Here is a 25574-nt window from a genome sequence, read left to right as displayed (position 1 = left end):
TTAGAAAATAATCAAATTTATTCTCTAGGGAATGGGGCCACCCTTCTCAGTTCTAGGGTGCCATCCACCCTTAAATAAAAAGTCAAGAGAAGGGCCTCCAGTCACTCAGCAGGCGGTGGACACTCAGGAGCTGCAGGTGGAGTCTCTGCCGGTGTGGGCTGGCCCTCAGGCCCGTCCCGGGGGCGGAAGACCAGCTCCCCGGCCTGCAGTACCTGCCCAGCTGGCCAAGTGCTGCCTGGCCCGTACTGCTGGTAGAAGTCTGCGTCCGTCTGAAACATGACCAGCGCCTGGGCTGTGTGGATCCGAACATGCTGTGCCAGACTGTTGGCGTCCAGAAACTTGTCCCCACAGGAGTCACAGGCGTAGAGGATGTGGGTGTTGGGGTCTGTGGAGGCAGGGGCGGCAGTCAGTGTGGGAAGGGCCCTGGGTCCACCAGTGCCCACACCCTGGGTGGCCCCTCTCACCTTCTTCCTGCACCTGCTTCACGGCTTTGCTGATCTCCGCTTTCAGCACTTCCGTCTCATCAGCCGTCACGGCCGCCCCCACTGGTACCACTGTGAGCAGAACCAGCAGGGCCTGAGGCGAAGGTTGCAGTAACCACCCCACTGATGCCAGCCTGAGCCAAGCTGTCTGCAGCTGCCCTCTGCTGCCCTGTACCCGCACCTGTGAGCTGAGTGACGGCTGTTGCTGCCAGTGCCTCAGTGGCCAGTGTGACCATGTCATCCACAGTGACCACGCTGACCTCACCGCCCTCCTCTGGCTCCAGGATTTTGATGCCCGCCTTGCCCTGGTGCACAGTCTTCACATGGGAGCGCAGGTTGTCCACCCGGTTGAAGCCGCGCCCACACTTGTCACACAGGTAGGGCTTCTCTCCTGGTGGGGAGGCAAGGTTCGCTCCTGCCTTGGAGGAGGGGCGGCCGGGGTGGCGGTGGGAGGACCTCCAGGCCTCCGCTTCCCCAGCAGCCCTGTCTTTTCCAGCAGCAAGTTCTCTGGGGCAGCCATCAGAGCTGACCGACACTGCCAGGGGCACCCCCATTGCTCTGGAAGCTCTAAGGAAAGGGTCTGCATTCCGACTCAACTGCCTCCACGGCGCCTTCCCGCCCCCACCCAGGAACGGGGTTGTGAGGACGCCGCCCGGCGGGCACTGCTCACCAGTGTGGATGATGATGTGCTTGGACAGGTCCCCCACATTCACGAAGGCCTTGCTGCACACGCTGCACTTGTGGGGGCGGATGTTGTCGTGGTGGCGAATATGATTGGCCAACTGGCTGGACTGCACGAACCTAAGGCCGCAAGGGAGGGGGTCGCATTACCTGCCCCGGCAAGGGGCCGGGGAGAGCAGGGTGGGAGCGCCCTCATCTGGAGCAAGCACCACTGAGCCCTCCGGGAACCCCTCCACACCCTGTGGGGGTGGGGGCAGCACCTCTTGCCGCAGCGCTCGCAGACGTAGGGTTTCTCCCCAGTGTGCTGGCGCACGTGGGCGATGAGGGAGCTGGCCTGCGTGAAGGCCTTGCCGCACATCACACACTGGCACGGCTTCTCACCTGGGGGTGGGAGTGGGAGAGGTGTGAGCACCTGCTTCTCCTCTTGGGCTCCCCCCAGCCCGCAGGCAGCGTGGCCCGCTCACCCACCCGTGTGGATCCGGACGTGCCGCTGCAGGGCGCCGGGGTCGGCAAACTGCCGCTGGCAGTGGATACACACGTAGGGCTTCTCCCCGCTGTGGATCCGCAGGTGCCGCTTGAGGTTCCCTGTGGCGGAGACCGAGGGATGCCTGGTGTGGGGCCCGAGGGCCATGGGGGTAGGGGAGTGGGTGGGCAGCCTGGGTGGCCTGGGGCCTACCTGAGGTGGTGAACTGCTTCCCACACTCTCGGCACTTGAGGGGCCCGTCTGCGATGTGGATCTTCAGGTGGGCCTTCAGGTTCCCCACCTGTGCCACGCAGGGGTCAGAAGGGTTCTCGCAGACCTTGGCCTCAGGCCTCTGCCCAGCCCCCCAACCCCAGAGAGCAACTCTCAGGTCTGCCAGGAAGCTGGGGAAGGAGCCATCTCCCAAAGCTAGTGGGAGGTTCCGGGTCCCCGCAGTGACAAGTAAAACACCTCCACCTAATTCCTTCTGGGCCAAATGCCAGCCTGACGCAAGCTGCCCTCCCTAGCTGCCTGGGCAGGGAGGCCGGGAGCACCATCTGGGGGAGAGTCACTGTCTACAGATGGGCTGAGGGCACCGGGAGGGCTCCTGGAGGACGGGGCGGCCTCTGCGTGCCCTGCAGAGGCTGGCTCTGGGCGGGCCCGCACACCTGATTGAACTTCTTGTCACAGTGTGGGCACTTGTGCTCCTTGTTAGTGTCGTGCGTCTCCAGGTGGCGCATCTTGGACGTGGGGTCCGAGAAGGAGCGGCCACAGTAGTCACACTGGTAGGGCTTCTCGCCGCTGTGCACCAGCTGGTGGCGCTTGAGGTTGCCTGAGGTGGTGAAGAGCTTGCCGCAGTCCTCGCAGCGGTAGCGCGCCTCGCCCGAGTGCCGCTTCTTGTGCAGGTTCAGCAGGCTGATGAGCCGGTAGCTCTTGCCGCACTCCTCGCAGCCGTACGGCTTCAGGGGGCTGTGGCGAGAAGGCAGTGCAAGGGGGGGCGCCCTGGTCCCGGGAGGTGCCTGCAGGACGAGGGGGCCTGGGGCAGCTACCTGTGCGTCTTCTCGTGGGCCTTACACGCGGCGGGGTCGGAGAAGGCCTTGCTGCACTCGCGGCACGAGAAGGGCTTCTCGCCGGTGTGGATGCGGATGTGGCGCTTGAAGTTGCCCGTGTGCGTGAACTCCTTCCCACAGTCCTGCGGCACAGTGGGGGGGCGGGGCGTGAGCGGGCTGTGGGGCCGGGCGGGCGGGAGGGGAGGCACCCCCTGCGCCCCGCACCTCGCACTTGTGGATGACAGAGCCGTACGCCTTGGACTCAGTGCGGTCCCCATAGGTGCCAGAGCGCAGGCTCCGGGCCTCCATGCCGAGCTCCTGCCCCGAGTCCGTGCCCACAGACTCCTCGGTCTCCTCAGGGGCCTCTCCGTTCTCCAGCCGCGGCCCCTCCTCCTTGACCTCGGCGGGCTCTGAGTCTTCCTCCTCAGGCTCTTCTTCCCCTTTGCTGGCCGGCTCTACCTTCATGTCTGCGAAGAGCCAGCAGCACTGAGGCGACTGGGTGTGAGCTCAGGCCGCTCGAACGTCAGGCCCAGTGGACCCACTTCTCCCCTCACGCACCCCTTCCTCTGCCCGAGCACCTAGCAGGTCTGGGAGTGACAAGGACAGTCTCCAGCACTGCCGTGGCAGGCACCCTGGTGTGTGGCCTGGGTATTAGCTACTTGAAGGATGCAGGTGTGAGCCTCAGTCAGCTGGAAATGGGCACTCGGGGTGCTGGAGCAGCAAGGCATATGCTGCGTGGTGCCCGGGGCAGGGCAGAAGCAGAATCTCCAGGATGCATCAAAGTGCTTCTGGGATTCTCAATCAGATGCGCAGCTCAAGATTCAAGGAGAAGCAAGCAGAGAGAACAGTGGCTCCAAGTGGAGCTGGCCGGAGGTACAAGGGGGAGGTCGAGTGGCAGCAGACACTGGGGTCCTGGGAAGAGGTGCATCCCAGGCTGGGGGGTTACCTTGCTCTGAGCTCTCTGACAAGGCAGCCTCAGCTTCTGCTGCAGCCATGCCGCTTGTGGGGTCTGGCTTGAGCTCCACAGGAAGGGGCTCCCGGGGGGCGTCAGCCTTCTCGGTCTGCTCTGCGCCTGAGGCGGGAGGGGTGAGCGTGGGAGGCTGGATTGGGACCCTCTGTGCAGGGCCCCATGGCTCTCCTAGACCAGGCCCCCGGTGGTGGCTGGAAGAGACTGCTCAGAACAAAGCATGGGGCTCTCTGTGAGTGTGGGCGTGTGCTCAGGCCATGCGCCTCCCTACTGCAGGCCCCGCACTGGTGGCCTTGGGGCCCAGGCTGCTGGCAGGTGATGGGATGGGCCTCCGACTGGCTGCTGCCCACCTCTTCCAAGCAGCTAGCCCGTTCCCAGACCACTACTCACCACTGGCCGTGCTCGCGGCCTGGCCGCCCCGCTCCTCTTTGGGCTCCCCGCCTGGACCTGGGGGTGCACTGCTTCCAGCTTGGTCCAGCCTGCTCAGCGCGGGGGCAGCAGCCTTTTCCCTGGCTCTCTTGTTGCCTCCTGAAGGTGGAACAGGCGAGAGCTGCCATTTCCCATCAACTGCCTACCATCTGGCTGTAGTCAGGTAGCCTAGAACCTTCTAGCTCTTCTGGGCCCGCCGGATAGATATGTAAATAGTGGTCACTGGGTGTTTGCTGGGCACACTGTCCCGAGCCCCAACTCTATGCCTGGCTGCCACTGGGAATGCAGCAGTGTCATTTCCTGCTTGTGTGGGGCACACAGGCTCGTCAGGGAGACAGACCTCGCATGTGCAACGCAGACACACAGGAGTCAGTGCTCAGAAGGAAAAAACACGGTCCTTTGAAAGTGCACAACTGAGAGTCTGCCACAGAGGGTGTCCGAGGGCTTCTGAGGATGTCAGGGGAGAGAAAGGATGCTTGGGAGAAGACAGCTGTGGCAGTGTTAGGAGCAAGCCCTGCCCACACACACAAGCAGTGACCCGGGTGCAGCTCCTCAGCCTGTGCTGGGGAAAGGAAGGACAGGAGCAGGCCCGAGGACCTTGCTCACATGTGACCACGGCCAGCATCCACCAGCACCTCTGGGGGGGAAGTGGCAGAGGCAGCCTGAAAAGTCAGAGGCAGGGCCCTCTGCGGGGGTCTCAAAAGCAGCGTCTGGGGCCACCTACTCAGAAACAGCTCACCAATGCTCTTACCTTCCGCAGCTGAGACCTCCATATTCTCCCCAGGGCTGGTGACGGGCTCAGCAAGTGACTTGAGGGCATGGCAGGCCGTGATGATGTCCTGCATCTGGAGGAAGCTGGCCACGGCCAGCACATCATCCACATTCTCAGGGCTCAGGCTCAGCTTGGCTGTGTACATGAACTCCAGCACCTGCCCCAAGCCTGCCAAGGACAGGACAGCCATCACAGACTCACCTGAGGGGCTGGGCCCAGCAGCCCGCTCAAGCCCTCGCTCAGCAGCAGGCCGGAAGTCTGGACAGCTAAGTGGTGAGCCTCCATGACCGGCTCCCAGGCGGCACAGCAGCCAGCCTCTAAAAAGGATGCCACAGGCGAAGGACGGTGCAGATGCCGTCCTGCAACAAGAGCAAGGCAAGCATGTCTGCCCGCACACCCTTGGCCTGGCTGCTGGGCTTCATCCCTGGAGGATGCTTCACCCGACAGCTCAGCATTCCCCTGGGCTTTGTCACCAACTCTACATCCCCTTGTGCTGACTTCTCACGTATCACACCACTCCGGATCAGGAACCCAAATCCAGGACCAGCACACCCTTGGGCCCAAGGCCTAATTCCAGCTGTGCCCTTGCCACCCTATCACTGTCCCCACACTCCTGCTCCATACTGGGGCAATGTCTCTGGAGACCTAGAGGCTTGTCCCGTGTTTGCCATGGCCTGGAGCTTATACGAGCCCTTCCATCCAGGGCTGCTCTTGCCACCCTACCCCCAGTCAAAAGAGGCCCCCAAAAGGTGGCAGGAACTTGGTACATGCTCAGGTCTTGAGACTTGCATGGGAGTCCTGGGGCAGCCTGCAGGTGCCACCCTGGGAGGGTCTGCATGGTGTGGGGTCACCCACAGCTTCTGGCCTCAGCAAGCTCGCTCTGGCCCCAGTGGGGTACCTGCCGCCGCGTTACTGATGTCCAGGTGCACCACATCCTTCTGGTCCACGAAGAGCATCTTGAAGTACTCGCTGCACGCTGCCAGCACTGCCTTATGGGCCTTAAAGTCAACACCATCCACCACAAAGGTGCAGTCACACAGGAGTCCCAGCTGCCGCTGCTGGTTCAGCTGCTCCAGGACGTGCTGGCTGTGCTGGGGGAAGTCCATGGCTGCAGAAAGCCAAAGGGCCTCTGTCGGCACGGGGAAGGCATGCCAGCCTGTCTCACCTGTCAGCCCCAGACTCCCAGAGCAGACATGCAGCAAAGACAGGAAGAATTAAAATAATGGAGAAGCATTTCTACTACCACAGGGCAGATAACTCCAGACACTCGCTACAAGCCAGGATGGACCAGCAGCTCCTAGATTCCAGAGGTGCTGCCAGGGAAGCCCCCAAACCAAAAGGCAACAAGAGACCGACACGGCCATCTTTATCTCTCGCCAGGTGATGACAATAAAGAGTCAAAAAGGCACACAAATACAAAACACTGATTGCTGTTGTCACTTCAGCAAAGGAAGGACATGGTCAGTCCAACATTCTTTACCCCCGCCCCCCCCCCCCCCGCAAAAAATCACATAATCTCAGAGTAAAGAACAGATGTTCAACTGGACACAATTAGCTTTACGAAGGCCTATTTTGTTTGTTTTTCTTGTTCTGTCATGGACTGATGAAACATTTTGTTCAGGAAGGTGACAAGGTGGCTCTTTCATGACTGGGTGTTTCAGAACCTGGCCTCTCTCCCACTGCACCCACAGGCCGTGGCCAAGCTCCCTGTGCCCACTAAGTTGGGTCCTCCAGGGCAGAAAGCCCTCTCTCCGACACACAGGTACAGGAAATGACACGAAGTTAGGAATCCCCCACCTCCAGAAACCTCTGTCCTGGTGGCTTTTGCTGGAGAAATAACGAACTCCAAGTCTGATCCCAAGAGCTGCCAGTCTGGCCACAGTTTCCATGTCAAGGGCCTCATTTAACACCTGAAAATCCCACAAGCACCTTGAGTGTAAATGTGCTCAGAAAATCCTCTGGCTCGGTGCTGCACTACCAGGAGCTGCACTACACACGAGTGACTAAGTATCTCAGGGCCCACCGCCCCCACACCCAGCACTGCTTCCAGGTCTGAGGGTCAGTGATCTCCTAGGGAAAACAAGCAGACCTTCTTTTCCAGAAGGAACCAGATTTAGAATGTTTCAAAAGAAAAACCAGCACCCTCTGTCTGAGGCTGCTCTGGACAATCAGCACGGTGGGTTGGCCCAGTGGTAGATCTCTGCCAGGTGCTCCAGAAATGGGTTTGGACTTCTCTTTCCTCTGAGGCAGAGTGGCCCAGGCTGTTTCTGGGAGGTGACAGCGATGCTGTGGGGCTCTGTGCTCCTGTCTGCAGTCGCTCTGGCTGCTCCGTTACATCAGCCTCCTGGGCTGAGTCACTGATGTTGCAGCTGGGAGCCGCTGTGACCATGTATGGTTGCTGTCGGGATGAGCTGCGATGAAGGCCACGCCCCGAGTGCGAGCACAGGTCCACCCACCCCATGGTAGCTGGAAACTCTTCAAAAGTGAGGGCATGGCTGGGCATGGTGGTACACTTCTGTAATCCCAGCACCTCGTGAGGCTGAAGCAGGAGAATCATAAGTTAGAACCCAGCCTGGGCAGTTTAGCAAGACCCTGTCTCAAAATAAAAAAGTAAAAAAGGGCTTGGGATGTAGCTCAATGCAAAGGCCGTGGCTCAGTCCCCAGTGCTAAGGAGATGTATTTACAGAGCTGAAGGAAATCACTCGGCAAGTAAAGGGGTGCACAGCTCTGCAAAGAAGCTCACGAACCCGTGTGCCAGCCCTGAGCCGGGAGCTCCCTTTCTTCCCTTTCTCCCTCCACACAGCCCAGGCTGGACCCTGTCTCTGGGCGTACCAGTTTTATTCCTCAACGCCTGGCACTGGAGCGCTGGAGCTCTGGAGCTCTCAGAAGACAGCCAGAGGCCTCCTGTCTGCTCAGAGACCTGTTCCAGAGCAAACCAGCTGCAGCAGTGTGGGCCACCTGGGCAAAGGCCACCACAGATACAGCACCCACACAAAAGTACCTTTCTCTAAGGTCTCCAATCCTGGAAGGAACAAGCTCCCAGGGGTATCCTGAAAGAATGCAAGGGAGAATCTTGGCTGTGCTCTTCCTGAGCCTCAGACATGCAGAAGAACCCGGGTCCAGTCCTCAGGGGCAAGTGCCCTTGCCAGGGTCCTTGAACCTGGGTACCCACTCAGCAGGACGCAGGGAACCAAAGGCAGGAGGCCCGAGCCAAACTACCGAGATCTGCCTTCTCTGTGGTGGAAAAGCCATGAACGGGCAGAAGTGCAGGTGAGCACAGGCAAGCCTCAGCCCCATCACCCTCTGCATGCTGGAGAGCCTCAAGTGAGCCATGTCCCAAGTGCACAAAGGGAGGGGACACAAGGGCCACACAGGACAAAACGCTCAGTTAGTTTCAGAAGGTGCAAGTGAGGTCTAGGCCATCCCTCTTAGTGGGTGGGCCCTGAAAGCTGAGCCGGGAGGGACCATCTCTCAGGCCCCCCCAGGGGGCAATCAACAGCTGAACCCCACTGTGGGAGCCTGCCTCCTGCCTTGCCAGAAAGAGAAATGTGAGGAAAGAGCAGGCGGCTCGGCCGGAGCCTACACCTTAGGTGGACTCGAGGCTGCAACAGCCTTCGAATGGACACCTGCAGGGAAAGGGCAGCAAATCCTAGCCAACTGCCCTCCGGGGCTCAAACCCTGGCAAGGATGTGGGTGCCATTGTTTTCAGAGGCCTTGGGGGTCAGATGATCAGTAACGCCCCCAGCACAGGGGAAGCGGTGGCCTGGTTCCTCCAACCCTACCCCATGCACATAGGAGAGAAGCTGGGTGACCCATGCATCACCGTGTACCCGGCGCTCCCCTCTTCTAAGTCAGGGTGCCACCAGAGGGGGCTCCTCCCCAGATGCAGGGGTCAGGAGAAAACCAGAGGCTTCCAGTTCCTCCAAGGATGTTTCAAGAACAGCTCCTCTCCCCAGGGATCTGGCAGAGTAAAGTCAGAGAAAGAAAAGAGAAGGCAGGAGTGTTGGCTCACATCCGTAACCCCAGCACTCTGGGAGTCTGGGACAGGACGATCAGAGGTTGCCAACCTGGGAAATTCAGTGACTTAACAAGACCTTGTCTCAAAACAAAAATGTAACAAAGGTCTGGGGATGTAGCTAAGTGCAAAGGCCCTGCATTCAATGACCAGGACATAAAGAAAGTCAGAGAAGAGAAACAGAAATGGAAGGGAGAGGAGGGGAAGCGGGAGAAACGGTGAGAGGGAAGAAAGAGAAATGCAGCAAGAACGGGAAAGTGAGGGAAGGAGAGGAGACGCAGAAGGAGGGCGAGGAAAACCCAGCCGCTCCAGGGACAGATCAGCAGCAGCACCGAGCACAGCCGCCCAGAGGCAGTGCAAGTAACTGTGGGGGCCAGGCAGGTACCAAGTGCGAACAGGTGTGGCCCACAGAAGAGCACTGCCAAGCACCTCCCTCTGGTGAGCACCCCAACGAGCTGCACGCACGGCGAGGTGCTGCTGGCCTTGGCCCTTCCCCAAGGCGGAAGCCCGGACGCTCCAGAAGGCTCCCCAGGCTGTCTCCTGCCGGCACGGCCGCACTTGGAAGGGCAGAGGAGAGAGGCAGAAGCGCCGCACTGACCTCGGAGACAAGCCTGGAACGAGAGCAACCAACCTCTGCTTCTCATCCGGCCCCGTGTGATGCACAGCCAAGACCTTTCCCGCCCAGCAGCTGCTGCCACGGCCAAGCCTGGAGCGCGGCCCTCACTCAAGCACAAGTGTGGGCCGCTCGCCTTCCTCCCCTCGCCTCAGTGAGGGTGAACATGGGCACTGGTTACAGCCAGTTCCACAAAGACCCTCAAAACTGGGGACCACAGGAAATGCGGGCAGACAGAACGAGACCACAGCCCACCAGGCCCGAGTCCTGGTCTTCATGCAGAAGACGCGCTCCCACACACACAACACCTGGCTTGCCCAGGGCCTCTGCCTCCCAGACCAGCCTGCGCTTCTGATGACGGTCGAGACTGCGGTCAGGCACCTTTCTCCATGACACCTCCTGCAGCTCAGCTTTTAACCCGTGACTAATGGCCCACACCCCAGGGTCGCAGCTGGGATGCTCTCCTATGACCAACAGCCTGGCGGGACCCAGCCTGGGGACCTTACCGGGAATTCTCTGGGGATGAAGGATGGCACTTGAGGGGCACTGCAGTGCGACTCCAGACGGGCACAACAGGCATCCTGTTGTCCAGAGTCATCAGACATGGGCCCTCCCCAAGGGCCCCGACTCTAAGGGCCGCACGATGGTCCCGCCCTCCCTGCAGGTCCCCTCGGCTCCATGGGATGGGGGCGCGCCCAGCCACAACTCGGATGAGAGAGCTTTCTTGGTGCTCCCAGCCCAGCTGCTCACTGAGCACTGTCACATGAATGACTGCAGCCAACACTTTGGGAGCAAAGCAGCTGCCCGGGAACTTCTAAAACTGAGACACAGAAATCGCGCGGCCAAACCAGTGAGTGTTTGGGAGGTGCGCTGTGCAGCAAGGACAGCTGAAACAGAGCGGAATGACAACAAAGAGGATTAACAGGGCCCTGGATGGGGGAGGGCAACAGGGCCCTTCTGAGCCGCTGGGCATGTCCTACTTCTTCATTCAGACACACCTACATTAGTACACACCCGTATGAAGACATTTCAAAATTCAACGCAATTTTTCGTAAGAAAAAAGTGAGGTACAGAGCCACACTCGATCAAGTCACGGCACAGGGACCAGGCAAAGGCTGGCCACTCTCATCAGGGCTGTCCTGAGGCCCCAGGCTGGCTGGCAGCATGATAGTGGGGGTCAGTGGAGCTAGAAGAGCCACACTCGTGCATGCAGTGGGACCAGAACAGGTGGCAGATCTACCTCACGCGCCTGCCAGGCCCACAGACTGCTGCGTGAAGAAGCTTTCTCTTCAAGTCCTGAATGCCACTGCTCAACTCAACAGGTCTGTCGCGATGCAGGCCTGCAATCCCAGCACTCAGGAGGCTGAGGCAGGAGAGTGAAGATTTCCAGGCCCATTGGGACTACATAGTGAATTCAAGGTCAAGCAGGGACGGCACAGCAAGACCCTGTCTCAACAATGACAACAAAAACCAGGTTCCTCCTATCACAGTACACTTAGAGTCTCTGCAGACCCTGCCTTAAAAAAAAAATAAAGCTAAAGACTTTATCGGATGGTGTCTCCATGTCTTTTATACTGGGTGCCTCGGGGGCACTGTTCTGTGACTTAACTCTGTAGAGGAGTGTAATCAGAACCCATTATTCCTTCTAAATGCAACCTAGAAAATCCCGGGGCACCATTAGCAAGGAGGGAGGGAGGGAGTGAAAGGTGGGAGCGCTGAGCAAAGCGCCCTGCACAGCGGTTTTCTCTCCAGGGAGGCACTTTACATGGAACCACTGTTCTGTCAGACCCCGGGTGAAGCTGGAGCGCCGGCCTCGAGTGAGCACCGAGTGCCAAGCGCCGAGAAGCCTCACGCAGCACAGCTCCATTATGGAGTCAAATGGGCACCTGTCAAACCTGAAACACTACCCAGGGTATTAGCGAGCACTAAACTGCAGGCGGGGTTTCCTAGCTACCACAGAAGGGCCCATTAGCCCAGGAAACACTGGCCAGCTGCAAGGAGATGCTGAGCTTGACAATCCACGGTCCCTGGCTCCCACACAGGGCCGCACCCAGCTGAGCCTCCACATAAACACAGCGACACCCTCTCCAAGTGCCTGGAGGAACCTGAGAGCAGGTGCGGAGGTCACCGCCCAGCTGCCAGCTGCTCAGTCTTCCTGGTTTTCCACAAATACAGATGGCCCAGTGGACAAACTCAGGCCAAGAAAATGGACACGCACATCAGGCCAGCCATGCAATCCTGATGCCATCTGCCCAACCCCGCCGCCCAGCCCAGGTGACAAACTGTCCCCTGGCAGAAAAGCACACATCAGTAGGAGAAAAAGCAGGTCTCTTAAATCTAAAGAAAGCCTAAATAGAAGACTAAATTACAATGCTGACTCTGCTTCAAAACCCCGTCACACAGCTCCGGGTGTCTGCGGCGGGCCACCCCGCACTGCCTGAGGCGCATGGCTGCAGGAAGGGCTGCGCTGCCCCAGGGCCATGCAAGAGGGTCCATAGGCCAGTACAGTGCTGCCCCAGGTAAAGTGAGAGCTGTCCAGCCCAAAAGACAGAGTCCAAGCACTCACGATAAGCACTGGGCATTCTTGCCCTCTCCCTTGGCTACAAACACACACAGCCCCGGATGACAAGGGCATCGCCACAGACTTCCTGCGAACTTCGGCTCGCTGGCAGGGGCGGCTTTCTCCCTTACAGTGTTTACGGCACCTAACCAGGCCTGTGGTCTCAAGCAGGTCCGACTGAGAATGGCCCTGCAGACTGTAGATCCTGGCCCTGTGAGTATGGCTAACTGCGGACCCGCAGGAAATGACAGCTGTACTCTGGGGACTGTTGACTGAGTGAGTCATGGACAGCAGGCACACTGACAGTGACTCTCCACTCTACTGATCACAACAGCGCCTACATGTGCTGTGATGTCTATCCTCTCCAAAACTGTACTGCAATTTAATGCCAGCATAAGAGGCAGTATCTCTACGGGGTGATTAGGCCTCAAGGCTCTGCTCTCAGGGACAGACGGATGCCATCACAGCAGCAGTGGGCTCTGGTACAAAGGGTAAGGTCTGGCACCCCCCTGTCTTATCTTGCGAGCTCACTTGTCCTGACTGCTGTCGTGTGGGCAGGGTGCTGAGGCCCCCCAGATGCCAGCACCTGCACGCTGGACTTCCTGGCTCGACTATGGAAATATGAACATCTTCCTCAATTCCCCTCGCGCGGCATTCTTTATGGCAACACGAAACACTGGGACACAGGGTTTGAGGAACAACGGTACAGAAACTTCCCCAGGACACAGATCAGCAGGGCGTGGCTACTACACATGTACAGCACTGCGGGATCCTCCATCTCTGCACCAGGACCTGTTACAGCAAAGACGAACGAGCTTCACAAGCATCTCACAGGGCCTCCCTGTGCTTGTCTGAGGTATGCTTACAGCTCTGCGCCTCCAGAGGAAGACAGGTGAGAAATTATACCGTGAGGTCCGCAGTGCTACGGAGAAAACTAAAGCACACTGAGGGGAGACGAAGGGGCCATGGAAGACCCCTCTGAGGAGGTGGCATTTAGGCAAAGGCCTGAATGAGTGCCAGCGCGAGCCACGTCACTGTGAGCCCAGGGACCACGCGCACTCAGGAAGAGCGGGTGCGAGGCCCTGAGGCTCATGGCCTTGGCACAGGGCCTGTCGTGGAGGAGAAGCAGGGGCAAGCCAAGGTCGGCAAGAGCAGAGGCTGAGCCTCCCGGGGTCCAAGGGCACTGAGACGCAGGCTGCTTCTCCACATCCCGGGCTGCCTTGGAAGAGCCGAGCGCAGAGCAGGGGCATTTCCCTGAAATGGGGGTGTGACAAAGACAGACATGCACACTGGGGTCCGGGGTGCAGCAGGGACAACAGCCTCCACTCTGCAAGAGGAAGAGCAGGTGCAGAGGTGGCAGGAAACGCGGCTACAGGGACAGCCTGGGGCTGGTTCACACTCACAGCCAGAGATTAGAGAGCAAGCGGGGAAGCCCACAGCACGAGGCCGTCGGGATGTGAAAAATGGAACACCGCGGTGGTGCTGGTGCAGTGGTGCGGTGGGGGCGTTGGCTGGTGTCCTGAATCCGACACTCCCTCACCTGGTCTCCCAGAGCAGCCTGCACAAAGGGCCCTCCCTGAGAGACCATGAAGGCCTGGAAGGTTCAGCACCTCCTGTGGGAGGGGCTCAGAGGCCCCACTGACACCAGCCTCATCTTGACGGAAGCTGGCCGTGCTGGCTGTGGCCCCAACCACAGCCCTGGCAATGACTCAGCCTTGAGCAAAGGGCCATGAGGGGGCAGAGACGGGGCTGGAGTGGGGTCAAGGACATGCCAGTGATATGTTCTCTGTATTTTTTGTTTTACCACCTGTAAAATTATCTATTAATTAAAATTGAGGGAGAGCTGGGGATATAGGTCAGCGGCATAAGCGCTTGCCTGGCAAGCCTGAGGTCATGAGTTTGATTCCCGGTACAAAAAAAAAAAAAAAATTGAGGGAGAAAGAGAAAGACAGGCAGGCAGGCAGAGAGGAAGAACACCGAAGAATCAGAGATCCGAAGTCCTGCGCTTCTATCTACCAAAACCTTTCAGACATCTTCTGTAAGACCCGGTGACTGAAAACTTCTCAACAGGAAAAAATTTCTCATATGGGAGATGGAAAATTATAGTAACGTGACAGAGAATGTGTCACTCGGGAAAACCCTAAGAGCAGAGATCCTGTCGGGGGCCTCCCCCAGAGCAGCAGCCGGCACGCGCCTTTCCAGGCAGATGCGGCGGCGCTGCAGCGCTCAAGTCCGTCTCCCAGTCACGCACGCTGCGAACAAGGCACAGGAGCCGGGGCCCTCAGGGAGAAGCCCCGCGCGACAGGTGAGGGTGCGTGGGGATCTGCACCTCAACTTCCTTCCTACAAAACAGGGGTGACAGTGCCTTCCCGTTGTCCTCACTGTCACTGCCGCATTACACGCAAACCAGAGCCTGCAATAAAGTATAGGAAAAGGGGCCCCGGGGCCTAATTCTCACTCGCCCTGCCCTCTAACCGCAGGTGTAAATCAGCACCTGGAGCCCCTCCCGAGAATGCCCGCTGGCAGAGAGCGGAAAGGCCCAGGTGCGGGGCTCACTCTGCCTACTGGAAGGTGAGGAAGCGCAGGGTCCAGACGCCACCTCCCTTGTACAGGGGACCCGACCTGAAGGAGCAAAGCGGCAGTCGGGAGAAAGGGGACAGACTCGACAACACTGAAGAGCAAGGGGACCGAGTGGCCCTGGGCTCTGCTGACAATGGAGCACGTTACACACGAATTGGAAATGGTGCAGGCGGACTTCAGGGTGAGGCATGTTCATCACAAGTGACTGACTTTTCCTGGGTTTGTACCCACACTAGAATTAGGTGACTACTAAGGTCCCTAACATGAAGATTTTATAAATGCTGAACCAATGAATGTCATAATGAGACTGCCAGGTTAGAAAGGCATGTGTCCAAGTGTGACAGATACCGTGTGGGTGACAATAAAAATGAGATATTTGCCTAACACTCAGCAGCTGTCTTTTGTTTAAAACTTTCCCTATACTACTATCTCCTTTTTTTTTTTTTTTTTTAGTACTGGGGACCAAACCCCTGTACCACTGAACTACATCCACTGCCCCTCTGTAAGGTTTTTTATGAGGGGACAGGGTATTGCTAAATTGCACAGGCTGGGCTCAAGCTTGCAATCCTTCGGCCTGGCTTCCGCCTCCAGAGTAGCAGGGATTCCAGGTGTGTGCTGCTGCACCTGGCCTATAGTAATAAGACTGCCAACTGTGAGCCTGAGTGATACGGGACATAAACACCAACGGTGAAAGGAAAGGAAAGGAAAGGAAAGGAAAGGAGAAAGGAAAGGAGAAAGGAAAGGAAAGAAAAAACAAAAGAAAAAGAAAAAATATATATGGCAGGAGCCAACATCAAATGTCACGTTTACTACTCCAAATAAGACTAAACTCGGTGAAGATCTTGTAAAACTTGACTGAGAAAGGCTAGGCATGTAGCTCAGTGTAGAGAGCATGCCTATGGGTATGAGAGGCCCTGGGTTCAACTCCCAGCACCACAGAAGAAGCCGCTGGACTCCTCCCACCCAGGGCTGAAGGCAGGCTCCCATCAGGATTAGGAGGGGCCCAGGCACTCAGCCCGTGCACTGAACAAACAGTGCCACCAACCTCCACCCTTTCAAATCCCCAACAATGGGCAGGATCCTCCCACAGGGGCGGGAGGGTTTGCCAGCCACTCTGAAATGCGCGCTTCCAGGAGAACCGTGGAAAGCACCCCACCCAGCTCCACCTGCTTGGTCTCTACGCCTCAAACAGGTGACCCAGAAGCAGAACCACAGACAGAGCCTGGGCCAGTGAGGCCAGGCGTGCTCTGAGAGGTAGGCAGGCGGCCTCCTGGGGAAGGGAGGGAATACACAAACTTCACGCTTAGCAGCAAGAAAGACTGCATGGAAATTGAAACGTTCTCATCGGTGCCCATCGCTACTCTGCTCTCAACTTCCCCAAAGCAAACACAAACCAGGGACAATGCTGACAGCCTCCCTGGTAAACAGCTGGGCACGATGGCACACACCTAGAACCCCAGCTACAAGGAAGGCTGAAGCAGAGGGACACAAGTGCAAGGGGCAACTTGGCAAGACCCTGTCTCAAAATAAAAAGGGCTGCAGGTGGAGTCTGTGGCAGAACCTTTGCCTATCATGCGCAAGGCTCTGGGTTTAACCCTCAGCACTGCAAAAAATTAAAAACTAAAAACATGGGTACGGTAATATCCCTGAAATACAAAAATTAATCCACCACAAAGCCAGGCATGGTGGCGCTTGCCCAAAGTCCCAGCACTCTGCGGCTGACCCAGGAGGATCACAAAGTTAAAGCCCAGCCTGGGCAACTAAGTGACTCAGCAAGATCCTATATCAAAACATGGTCTGGGCTGGGGCTGGGGATTTAGCTCAGTGGCAAAAGCGCCTGCCTGGCAAGCGCAAGGTCATGAGTTCGGTTCCCGGTACCGGAGAAAAACAAAAACAAAAACAAAACAAAACAAAAAAAACATGGTCTGGGGATGCAGCTCAGTGCAAAGCCCTGGGTTCCATCCCCCGGTGGTGGTGGAGGTATTAATAAACCGCAAAAGCACAGGTTTCATTCAAAAGGTTCACACACTCGAATATAATGGCAAAAATGATTCCTGGCAGTGACAACACGGAAACAGCCCAAATGCCCAGCAACTGATGAAGGAACAAACAAAAGGGAGAACACAGGGGACTGGACAAGAAAATGCGCTGATGTGTGCTACAACACGAACCCTGGAAAATGCAAAGTCAAAGGAGCCTTTCATCAAAGGCCCGTTTGTAAGATTCTATTTATATAAAATATACAGAACAGGCAAATGCATAAAGACAGAAAGCAGATGCACGGTGGCCTAAGGAGTGGAACAGAGGTAGAGGGAGTGACTGCTGAGGGTGTGGGCCTGCATTTGGGAATAAGGAAACAGCAGAAATTCTATAGCGGTGATGGTTACACAACTCTGTACATTTACTGAAAGCCACTGAATTGTATGCTTTAAGTGGCTGAGCTGTACGGTATGTGAATTGTATCTCAATAAAGCTGTTATTAAAAAATGAAAAGGCAGGGGCTGGGGATTTAGCTTAGCAGCACAGCGCCTGCCTGGCAAGCGCGAGGTTGTGAGTTCAATTCCCGGTTCCAAAAAAGACGAAAACAAAACAAAACAAAATCAACAAGAAATCGATTTATCTGCCACAGAGAAATGAATCAAAGGAATGAACAGGCAATTTGCCAAAGAATACAAATGGTTCACATATACCACACAGAAAAAAAAGATGTTCAACTTCACTAGTAATCAAAGAAGAGCAAGCGACCGCTCCGAGAATCAAATTGGTAGAGATCTGCAACACAGTTTCCACTGTGGCCCAGGGTGGGGGGACAGGACGGGACAGAGGTACAAAGTGGAGTGCTCTGTCTGGACAGCACCCTGCCAACACTGCTGCAGATTCTAGGGCTGTGTTTTAGTTTTGTTGGTTTTTTGGTGGTGCTGGGATGGAAGCGGTAGCCCTCCCTTGCCCAGGCCAGGCAAGCGTGGTAACACTGGGCTACAGCCCCAGCTCTGCTCATGCAAATTTTACTTCGTTTTTTTTATTTTGTTTTGTTTTGTTTTGTTTTTCCGGTACTGGCAATCGGACTCACGACCTTGAGCTTGCCAGGCAGGCACTGTGCCGCTGAGCTAAGTCCCCAGCCCTCATGCAAATTTTAAACACATTCATTGGTTGGGTAAAATTAATGCTTCAGGCTGGGGATGTAGCTCAGTGGCACAACTGCCCTCCTGGCAAGCGTAAGGTCCTGAGTTCAATTCGGTGCCAAATTTTTTTTTACAAATTAAATTAAAATTAATGCTTTGGTATGATTTACTGGGTGAAGAACTGATAACACAGACTCAAAACTCCCCCAACCTGACGGGGTATCTCAGCCAAGTATGGAGAAATGTAGCTGGAGCCAAGTGTGATGGCGTACACGTGTAATCCCAGCACTCAGAAGGCTGAGGCAAGAGGATGCCAAGAGTTCAAGACCAGCCTGGGCTACAAAGTGAGTTCAAGGCCAACATGAACTACAAAGTAAGACCCTATCTCAAAAAAAAAAAAAAACAACAAAAAAAACAACAACAAAAAAAACACCACAGGTGCAATTGTATCACTGTGCCAGAAAAAAACAGTCTTGTTAATAATGCGCTCTCTGATGCTGAGCCCTCTAGGGGAGGTTACTGGCAAGAGAAACCCAGAGGCTCCTGTTTCCCAAAGGCAGTGGCTACAGAGGGAAACAATGACTGGAAGAGCAGCCCGGCGACTCATCAGCGCTGTTACCCTGAGAGAAGGGAGTAAATGCTGTCACCCCACTGTGCAGACAGCAAATTATGGCTTAGCGAGGCGGTCACCTGCTTCAGTCAGCCACCATCACCGGACTCAAAGCCAAGCCTGTCATACTCTTAAAAAAACTGCATTGGCTGGATGTGGTGGTGCACGCCTGTAATCCCAGCACCCTGGAGGCTGAGGCAGGAGGATCACTGTGAGTTTAAAGCCAGCCTGGGCTATACAGTGAGTTCAAGGCCAGCCTGACTACGTAGCGAGATCCTGTCTCAAAATACAAAATAAATACATATATTCATATTGTGCCCTTTCTACTGCAGACAAGGACGAAACTTCCAGACAGAGAACACCAAGTTCAATAGATCCTCAGTCTGTTGCCAAAGGGCAAACTCTCATGAACAGGCGCTTACCAATGCCTTTTCCTTGTACCGACGAGAGTTAGTATACGAAACCCAGGAGTGAACATTACTGTCTCATTTCTAAAACTCAGAGCTGCTGTCGCCAAGTGAATTACAAAACTAACACCATGAAACATCTCAATTTTTGGAAGTGTCACACACCAGATGCCTTGGCCAACTCTCCCACTACAAACAGCTACAAATGCTGAATAAAAATTTCAAGGCATGTTTTTAAATGCATCAAAGAACTGGTAAGTCAAGTAACCAATCAGGAGAGGGTAAAAACTAAACAAGGGCTGGATCCAGAGAGCAAATGAAGCTTGGGAACAGGGCATTGAGAGCTTTTGCTGAACTGTGCAAGCTTGAGCTCCCCACTCACCAGAGAGGAGGTCACACGGGCCCCGGGGAAAGGAGGCTGCAAGAAATCTGCCTCTACCACATGCTGCCACTGAGGGAGGAGGCCAAAAGCTCCCCTGAGAATGTGGATGCCCAAATGGACTACAGCCCAATCACATTTTTTTTTTACAGCCCAAATTCATACAACATAAAAGATATTCTTCAGGCAAGTAAAAAAGTGACCCTAGAAGTAAAGTATGAGATGTAGAAGGAATACAGAATAAGGGAAGTAGGGAATTATGAGAAAATCTAAACACAGCGCTAAATGACATCTTGTAAAATTTTGAAGAGAACTAAAACGCACCTATAGAGTAAGTGAAGGAGGTAGTGCTAAGCAAGAAGTGTTACAAGGTGCTGGGTGTGGTGGTGTACTCCTGTAATCCCAGCACTCGGGAGGCTGTGGCAGGAGGATTGTTGCAAGTTTGAGACCAGCCTGGGCTACAAGGTGAGCTCAAGGCCAGCCCGAACTGCATAGCAAGACCCTGTCTCAAAAAGACAAAAAAAAAAAAAAAAAAGTTACAAGGTCCTGAGTGGTTGAGTGTAAGACACTAAAACTAGACTTTGGAAAGTTATGGAAATTCAAAGATGTACCATGTTCATGGACTGGAAGGCTCAATATCTTAAAATTAATTGCTAAGTTTAAGAAAAGACACTCAACTCACTAGTAATCAGGAAAATACAACCCAAAATAACAATCCCACTGTACTTTATTAGAGTAGTAAAATATTTTAATACATGAAATACAACATGGATTAATCCCAAGAACATATGTTATACAAAAAATCTGAGTCACTGAAGAAAAACAATGTCATATTTATATTAAGTTCAAAAATGTACAAAATAGCCAGGTATGGCAGCACATACCTATAATCCCAGCACTCTAGGAAGCTGAGGCAGGAGGACTGCATGTTTGAGCCCAGTCTGGGCAACTCAGCAACTTAGTGAGACCCTTTCTCAAAATAAGAAATAAAAAGATTTTTAAAAGGGCTTGGAATGTAGCTCTGTGTGAAGGTTCTAGGTTCAATCTCCAGTACTATAACAAAAAGAAAAAAGGAAAAAAAGGAAAGTAAATACCAATTGTATGGCATGATGGTGCACACCTATAATCATAAAGAAGCAAAAGTAAGCGGACAAGAGCAAAATACAGGTGTGACCTGTGGGTGAGGTGGCACATGGGGGACTCCAAGGTCACAGCAACATTCTTTTTGTAAACTGGGTGACAGGACGGGGTGTTCCTTGTGCCCTTGTTCTTTATCCTCAATACATTCTTCTGCATCTACTCAACATTTAACATAAAACAAATTCCAAAATTAAACTGTTTTAAACAGTGTTTTGAAACACGAAGGGTAACACACTGAGCCACAGTAATCCCGGAAAGTCCCTGCCGGGCGCCCAGGGCCTGGTCCACTGAGGAGCAGAGCTTCCCTCTGGGCTCCAGCTCCTGAGCCAGCTAGACACCATTTCCACCGGGCAGGGCTGCAGAACTGGACAATGCCGTCCCCTGGGACAGGAAAGCCACTTCTCAGAATGACAGCTCCAGCAGAGGACATGGGTGGGACGGGAGGACACATCCCATCGACACACAGTTCAGGATCCGCGGCTGGGCACGTCTGGACGTCGCAGCGAACACCCCGCTCCACAGGCCTGGAAGGTTCCCGTGGCTGAGCCTGCATCTATGCTGCTGCTGAGACGGGAGAGGGCGGCTCTCCATTCTCAGCGTGTCCTTGCTTGCTTCTTCCCTTAAAGCTCAGCTTGAAGAACCATGTGTGTCTGGCACACAGCACAAGTCTACACTGCAAGCCCCAGTTTCCCACGTGTGTCTGAGCTGATTACGTTATTGAGGTCAACCTTAATTCTCCCTGGGACGGTTAAGCTATGGACACCCACAAGGAGCTCTGCGAGTGCCAGGCACCCACGCTGATGGAACACACACGCCAGTGGCACATGCTGCAATGCCTCTGTGCCAAAATCCCTCTGACCTCTGTCACTTCGCTCACTCAAAAGTGGCCAAGCAGGGCATGGTGGGACACACCTGGACGCTGGCGGTTTACCTGCCTAAGCACACACAACTCTCAAAACAATTCTGTGAGGTGAACGTCATGACCACCACTTTACAGATGAGGAAACTGAGGCTCAGCAATTAAGTAACTGCCCCTGCAGACAGAGCCGCTGAGCAGTGCAACAGGGATTCTCACTGACTCCAGGGTCCTCACCACCTGATTCTCACCCATCCAAACGCGCCCTTCCACCCTTCCTCCAGATCTTAGTACCTCGGTTCTCAGGCCTTCTGCTGCCAGCCAGTCTTCCACACGTGCTCACAGTCTTGCACGTCTAAGTCATGAAGGTGCTCAAACCTGGCTTGAACTTGTCCTGCTGCTCCTCTGCCTCCACAATGCTGGGACTATAGGACTGCGCCACCGCACCCTGGCCGCACCACACCTCTTAATCAGACTTCTGGGTATTTTTCCCATCACTGTGATGATCCACACACTGGGCTCAGGAAACCCTGAGTACATAAAGGAGCCTGGAATATCTGACCCCAAGCAACATAAATCTACTCATAGCCAGAGTGGCGTGCCCTGGGGAGACAGAGGCCTAGGGAGCAAGCCCTGCCCTCCTTACCTATTCAGTGGACTTCTCCTCAGGCTGGGACTGCATCCCAGAGCAGTAATCCAGCTATCCTGGACATCTCAGCCAGTTTTTCCTCCAGCATTGGAAGAGGCATGACTCATTCTTTGGTTGTATACCAGATGCGATAGTTAGCTTATGTTTGGGAACCATGTTACACAAAAATGTTTCTCTTTAAACACCAGAACCTTAAAAGGAATGAGTATGTGCTCCCCGCTCTGTCCTTCCCATTTGCCAGATGGATTCAGATACGATGGCAGGAGCTGGAGCAGCCAGTGTGGACCATGAGATGGATGCCTGAGTTTGAGCCAGGAGAGCCAGGTGATCAAAAAAACCCTGTCCCCAAGTGGACCTCATGGAACAAAGGGATCTACTCTACCAGCTCTACACGGCACACTTTTAAGGGCTAAGCAAGGCATGATGGTGCATGCCTATAATCCTAGCAGTCAGGCGGCTAAGAGGAGGATCGTTGGGAGTTTGAGACTATCCTGGGCTACAAAGTGAGCTCAAGGCCAGCCTGAACTGCATAGCGAGACCCTGTCTCAAAAACAAACAAAAAAAAACTTTTAAGGGGTGAGAAATAAAATTCTATTTTGTTTCAGCCATTGCATTTGGAACTGCTTTGCTGGATAATTTATTACCTTTTCTTCTTTATTTGCAGTGCTGGGAATCGAACCAAGAAGGGCCTTGCACATGCTTGGCAAGTACTCACCCCCTGGGGCACATCCCGGCCCCACTGGAGCATTTTAGATCGCACCTAATTAAAACGGTGGTCATACCCTACCCAGTAATGAATCCATTCTGGTCTTTCTTGGTAAAAAAGAAGTAACTATCAGCAACTTCCCAACCAAACTGTAATGGGCACTTTGTCACTACTAATTTGAACGAAAGCTGTTTCAAAGGGCTATGTGAATTGTGCTGAGCGTGGAGAAGAACACTCACTTCCTGCTTGGGTTCACCGTTGAGCATGAAGACATACCTCAGATTTCCCAACAGCCCAGGCTGCTCCTTTCCGACACTCTGTCTGCGTCAACTCCAGCTTCGCTCCCCTTCTCCAGCTCGTTACCTGAGTCAAAGACCCCAAGTGGAAAATCTGATGAGCAAACAAAAGCGCTCTCCTCTCCCGCTCCCCAACAGTGGCCCTTTCATGTACTCATCGAACGTGGCTCAGTGCAGACTGCCTGGCACACAGCCTCGCACCAAGTAAGTGCTCACTAAATAGTAAATGGGACTACTGTTGGCCTGCTGCATGCCAAACAATGTGCAGGACCCAGAACACACAGGTGGATAAATTCAGCTGCATTCCCACGCTTGGGAACTCCTGCTTGATGAAAAAGACATAGTGTGATGATGAGAAGCAAACGCAAGGGTGTACCCAGCATCCCTGCAGTACAAGCCTTCCTCTGGACGCCCTGGACACGTCTTCTTTTGTACTCTCACCCTAGGTAAGCACATCTGCTCCCGTGACTGCAGTGACCTTTTGTGGACAAACAGGTACAAGATCACCACCAGACAGCTTTACTTAATGTTTTACAGTCACCTAATTTCAACATGTTCAAAACCTCAATGTCGTTTTTTTTTTTTCCTTCTCTTTCTGAGACAGGGTTCACTATGCAGTTCAGGCTGGCCTTGAACTCACTTCGTAGCCCATGCTGGCCTCGAACTCACAGTGATCCTCCTGCCTCAGCCTCCCGAGTGCTAGAATTACAGGTGAGCGCCCACCACACCTGGCTAAAAAACTCAATGTCTTCTCAGGTGTGGTGGCACACGCTTATAGTCCTAGTACTTGGGAGACTAAGGTAGGAGGATCACTGTGAGTTCAAGGCCAAATTGAATTACAGCATGAGACCCTATCTCAAACATACAAACAAAAACAAAAACAAAAAACTCTCAATCTCTATCCCGTTCACACTGCGGTCCTAGAGTGTGCCCACAGTTCCAGCTATTTGGAGCCTGGGATGGGAGACCATCTGAATCTAGGAACTCGAAATCAGCCTGGGCAACAAAGCAATGCTTTCTCAGAAACACAAAACAAACTGCTCCTTGTCCTGTTCTCTAGCACAGTGAAGAGTTATCAATAATCCACCAGTCCAGAAGCTGCGACATCCTGATTCCTCCCCGTCCTTAACTCGCTCATCAAAATAGTCGCCAGGTTTTGTTAATCCTACCGGCAAAACCATCTCTCCCAACCTCCTGCCTCTAGGCGAAGGCCACCCGCATTTCTCACCTGAATCAGCCCAACAGCCTCCTAACTGGCTTCCAGGCCCACTCCCTGAATAAGCCTTCAACAGCACCAATGACCCCTCTAATTCACAAATATGATTCTTCCTATTTTTGGTTTTGTTTTTGAGAACGGTCTTGTTATATAGTTCAGGCTAGCTTCGAACTCATGGCAATCTTCCTGCCTCAGCTTCTCAAGGGCTGGGATGGAGGCATGTGCCACCTCACCTGGCACAAATACACAATTTGTTTCTTTTTGTTTGCTTGTTTTGAGACAAGGTCTCACTATGCAGGTCAGGCTGGTCCTGAACTATGTAGCCCAGGGTGGTCTCCAACTCACGGCAATCTTCCAGCTTCAGCCTCCCCAGTGCTGGGATTACAGGCACTCACCTGTACAAATATGCCCAGCGACAAATATGATTCTCAATGCCTTCACATTTACTTAAAACTCAAAGTCTTCAACCGAGTTTCCAAGGTGCCCTTGAGACTTAAGACGCAGGCAGCTCCCTTCATGTTATCTCCCATTTCTCTCTCTAGGTTTGAGAGACTTGACCTTTCTCACACCCTATACCTTCGGCTAACAAACGCTTTCCCCTTTGCCTCACTTCCCCACGTATCCCTTACACCTCAGCTTTCTGAAGACAGAAGCCTCCCTGTTCTCACCCGGGCTGAGCGCAGTGCCTCTGCTCTGCGCTGTCAGAGGGCGGAAGGCTCCAACTGCCTGTTTACCTGTCTCTCCCATAGGAGTTTCTGAGCTCCGGGCAATAGAAATACAGTAACAGTCCCGGCATGGTGGCCCACGCCTGTAATCCCAGCACTCTGGAGGCTGAGGCAGGAGGATCGCTGGGAGTTCGGGAGCAGTCTGGGCTACATACTGAATTCAAGGCCAGCCTGAAGCACACAGTGAAACCCTGTCTCAAAAAAACGAAAAAGAAAAAGAAAAAGAAAACGAAGAAGAAAGAAATACAGTAACAGGAAGACACCCATTTATTCCATAACCGTAGGACTTCTAAGGACCCATTACCTCGTTTAACCTTTAAACAGTCTTAGGAGGTAGGATCTCACTATGTAGCTCAGGCTGGCCTCAAATTGACTAGCCCAGGCTAACCTCCAATTTGAGGATTCTCCTGCCTCAGCCTCCTGAGTGCTGGGATTACAGGCGTCTGCCACCACACCCGCAGACTTTATCATCATCTCTGCTTTAACTACGGATGAGGAAAGCGAGGCAGAGGCTGAGCCTACACGGCCAAAGGACACAGCACCGAGCCGTTACCGGCACGCTCCTAACTACGCCCCAGGACGGAGGCCGGGCGCCTCACTGCCGTGCTCGGACCCATCCGGCGCCGAGCCTCGGTCTGCGGAACGAATGAATGAGTGCAAGGGTTCCACCCAGGGCAGTGAGGGCCTCCGCGGCGCCCTCAGCCCCTGGGCCTGCTCCCTGCGCCTCCGCCCCGGGCCGGCGCCTCGCCCCCTGGCGGCGCGAACGTGAGAAATAAAATTCTATTTTGTTTCAGCCATTGCATTTGGAACTGCTTTGCTGGATAATTTATTACCTTTTCTTCTTTATTTGCAGTGCTGGG

General features: G+C 54.5%; 1 protein-coding gene across 7 annotated transcripts in view; it reads right to left on the bottom strand.

The window, feature by feature from the left end:
* The window catches only part of Zbtb17 (zinc finger and BTB domain containing 17), a 26010-nt gene continuing 436 nt past the window's right edge, over window positions 1-25574 (bottom strand). The window contains exons 1-17 of one of the 7 annotated variants that reach the window (XM_013507395.1): window positions 24724-24817; window positions 22754-22840; window positions 6983-7379; window positions 5739-5948; window positions 4820-5008; window positions 4030-4167; window positions 3619-3744; window positions 2898-3139; window positions 2673-2815; window positions 2292-2592; window positions 1840-1927; window positions 1632-1748; window positions 1424-1544; window positions 1153-1283; window positions 664-897; window positions 465-554; window positions 1-385 (exon numbers count right to left, since the gene is read on the bottom strand). In XM_013507395.1, coding sequence (XP_013362849.1) covers window positions 102-385; window positions 465-554; window positions 664-897; window positions 1153-1283; window positions 1424-1544; window positions 1632-1748; window positions 1840-1927; window positions 2292-2592; window positions 2673-2815; window positions 2898-3139; window positions 3619-3744; window positions 4030-4167; window positions 4820-5008; window positions 5739-5948; window positions 6983-7343 — 2775 coding nt within the window. In that variant the 5' untranslated portion in view covers window positions 7344-7379; window positions 22754-22840; window positions 24724-24817 and the 3' untranslated portion in view covers window positions 1-101. The other 6 variants (XM_005409854.2, XM_005409855.2, XM_005409857.2 and 3 more) reach the window with 6 other exon arrangements.

This window comes from Chinchilla lanigera, unplaced genomic scaffold (genome assembly GCF_000276665.1).
Source record: "Chinchilla lanigera isolate Chin_1 unplaced genomic scaffold, ChiLan1.0 scaffold00126, whole genome shotgun sequence".
Lineage (NCBI taxonomy): Eukaryota > Metazoa > Chordata > Mammalia > Rodentia > Chinchillidae > Chinchilla > Chinchilla lanigera.
The sequence above is the reverse complement of the archived record's forward strand: the minus strand, read 5'-3'. Positions and strand labels throughout refer to the sequence as shown.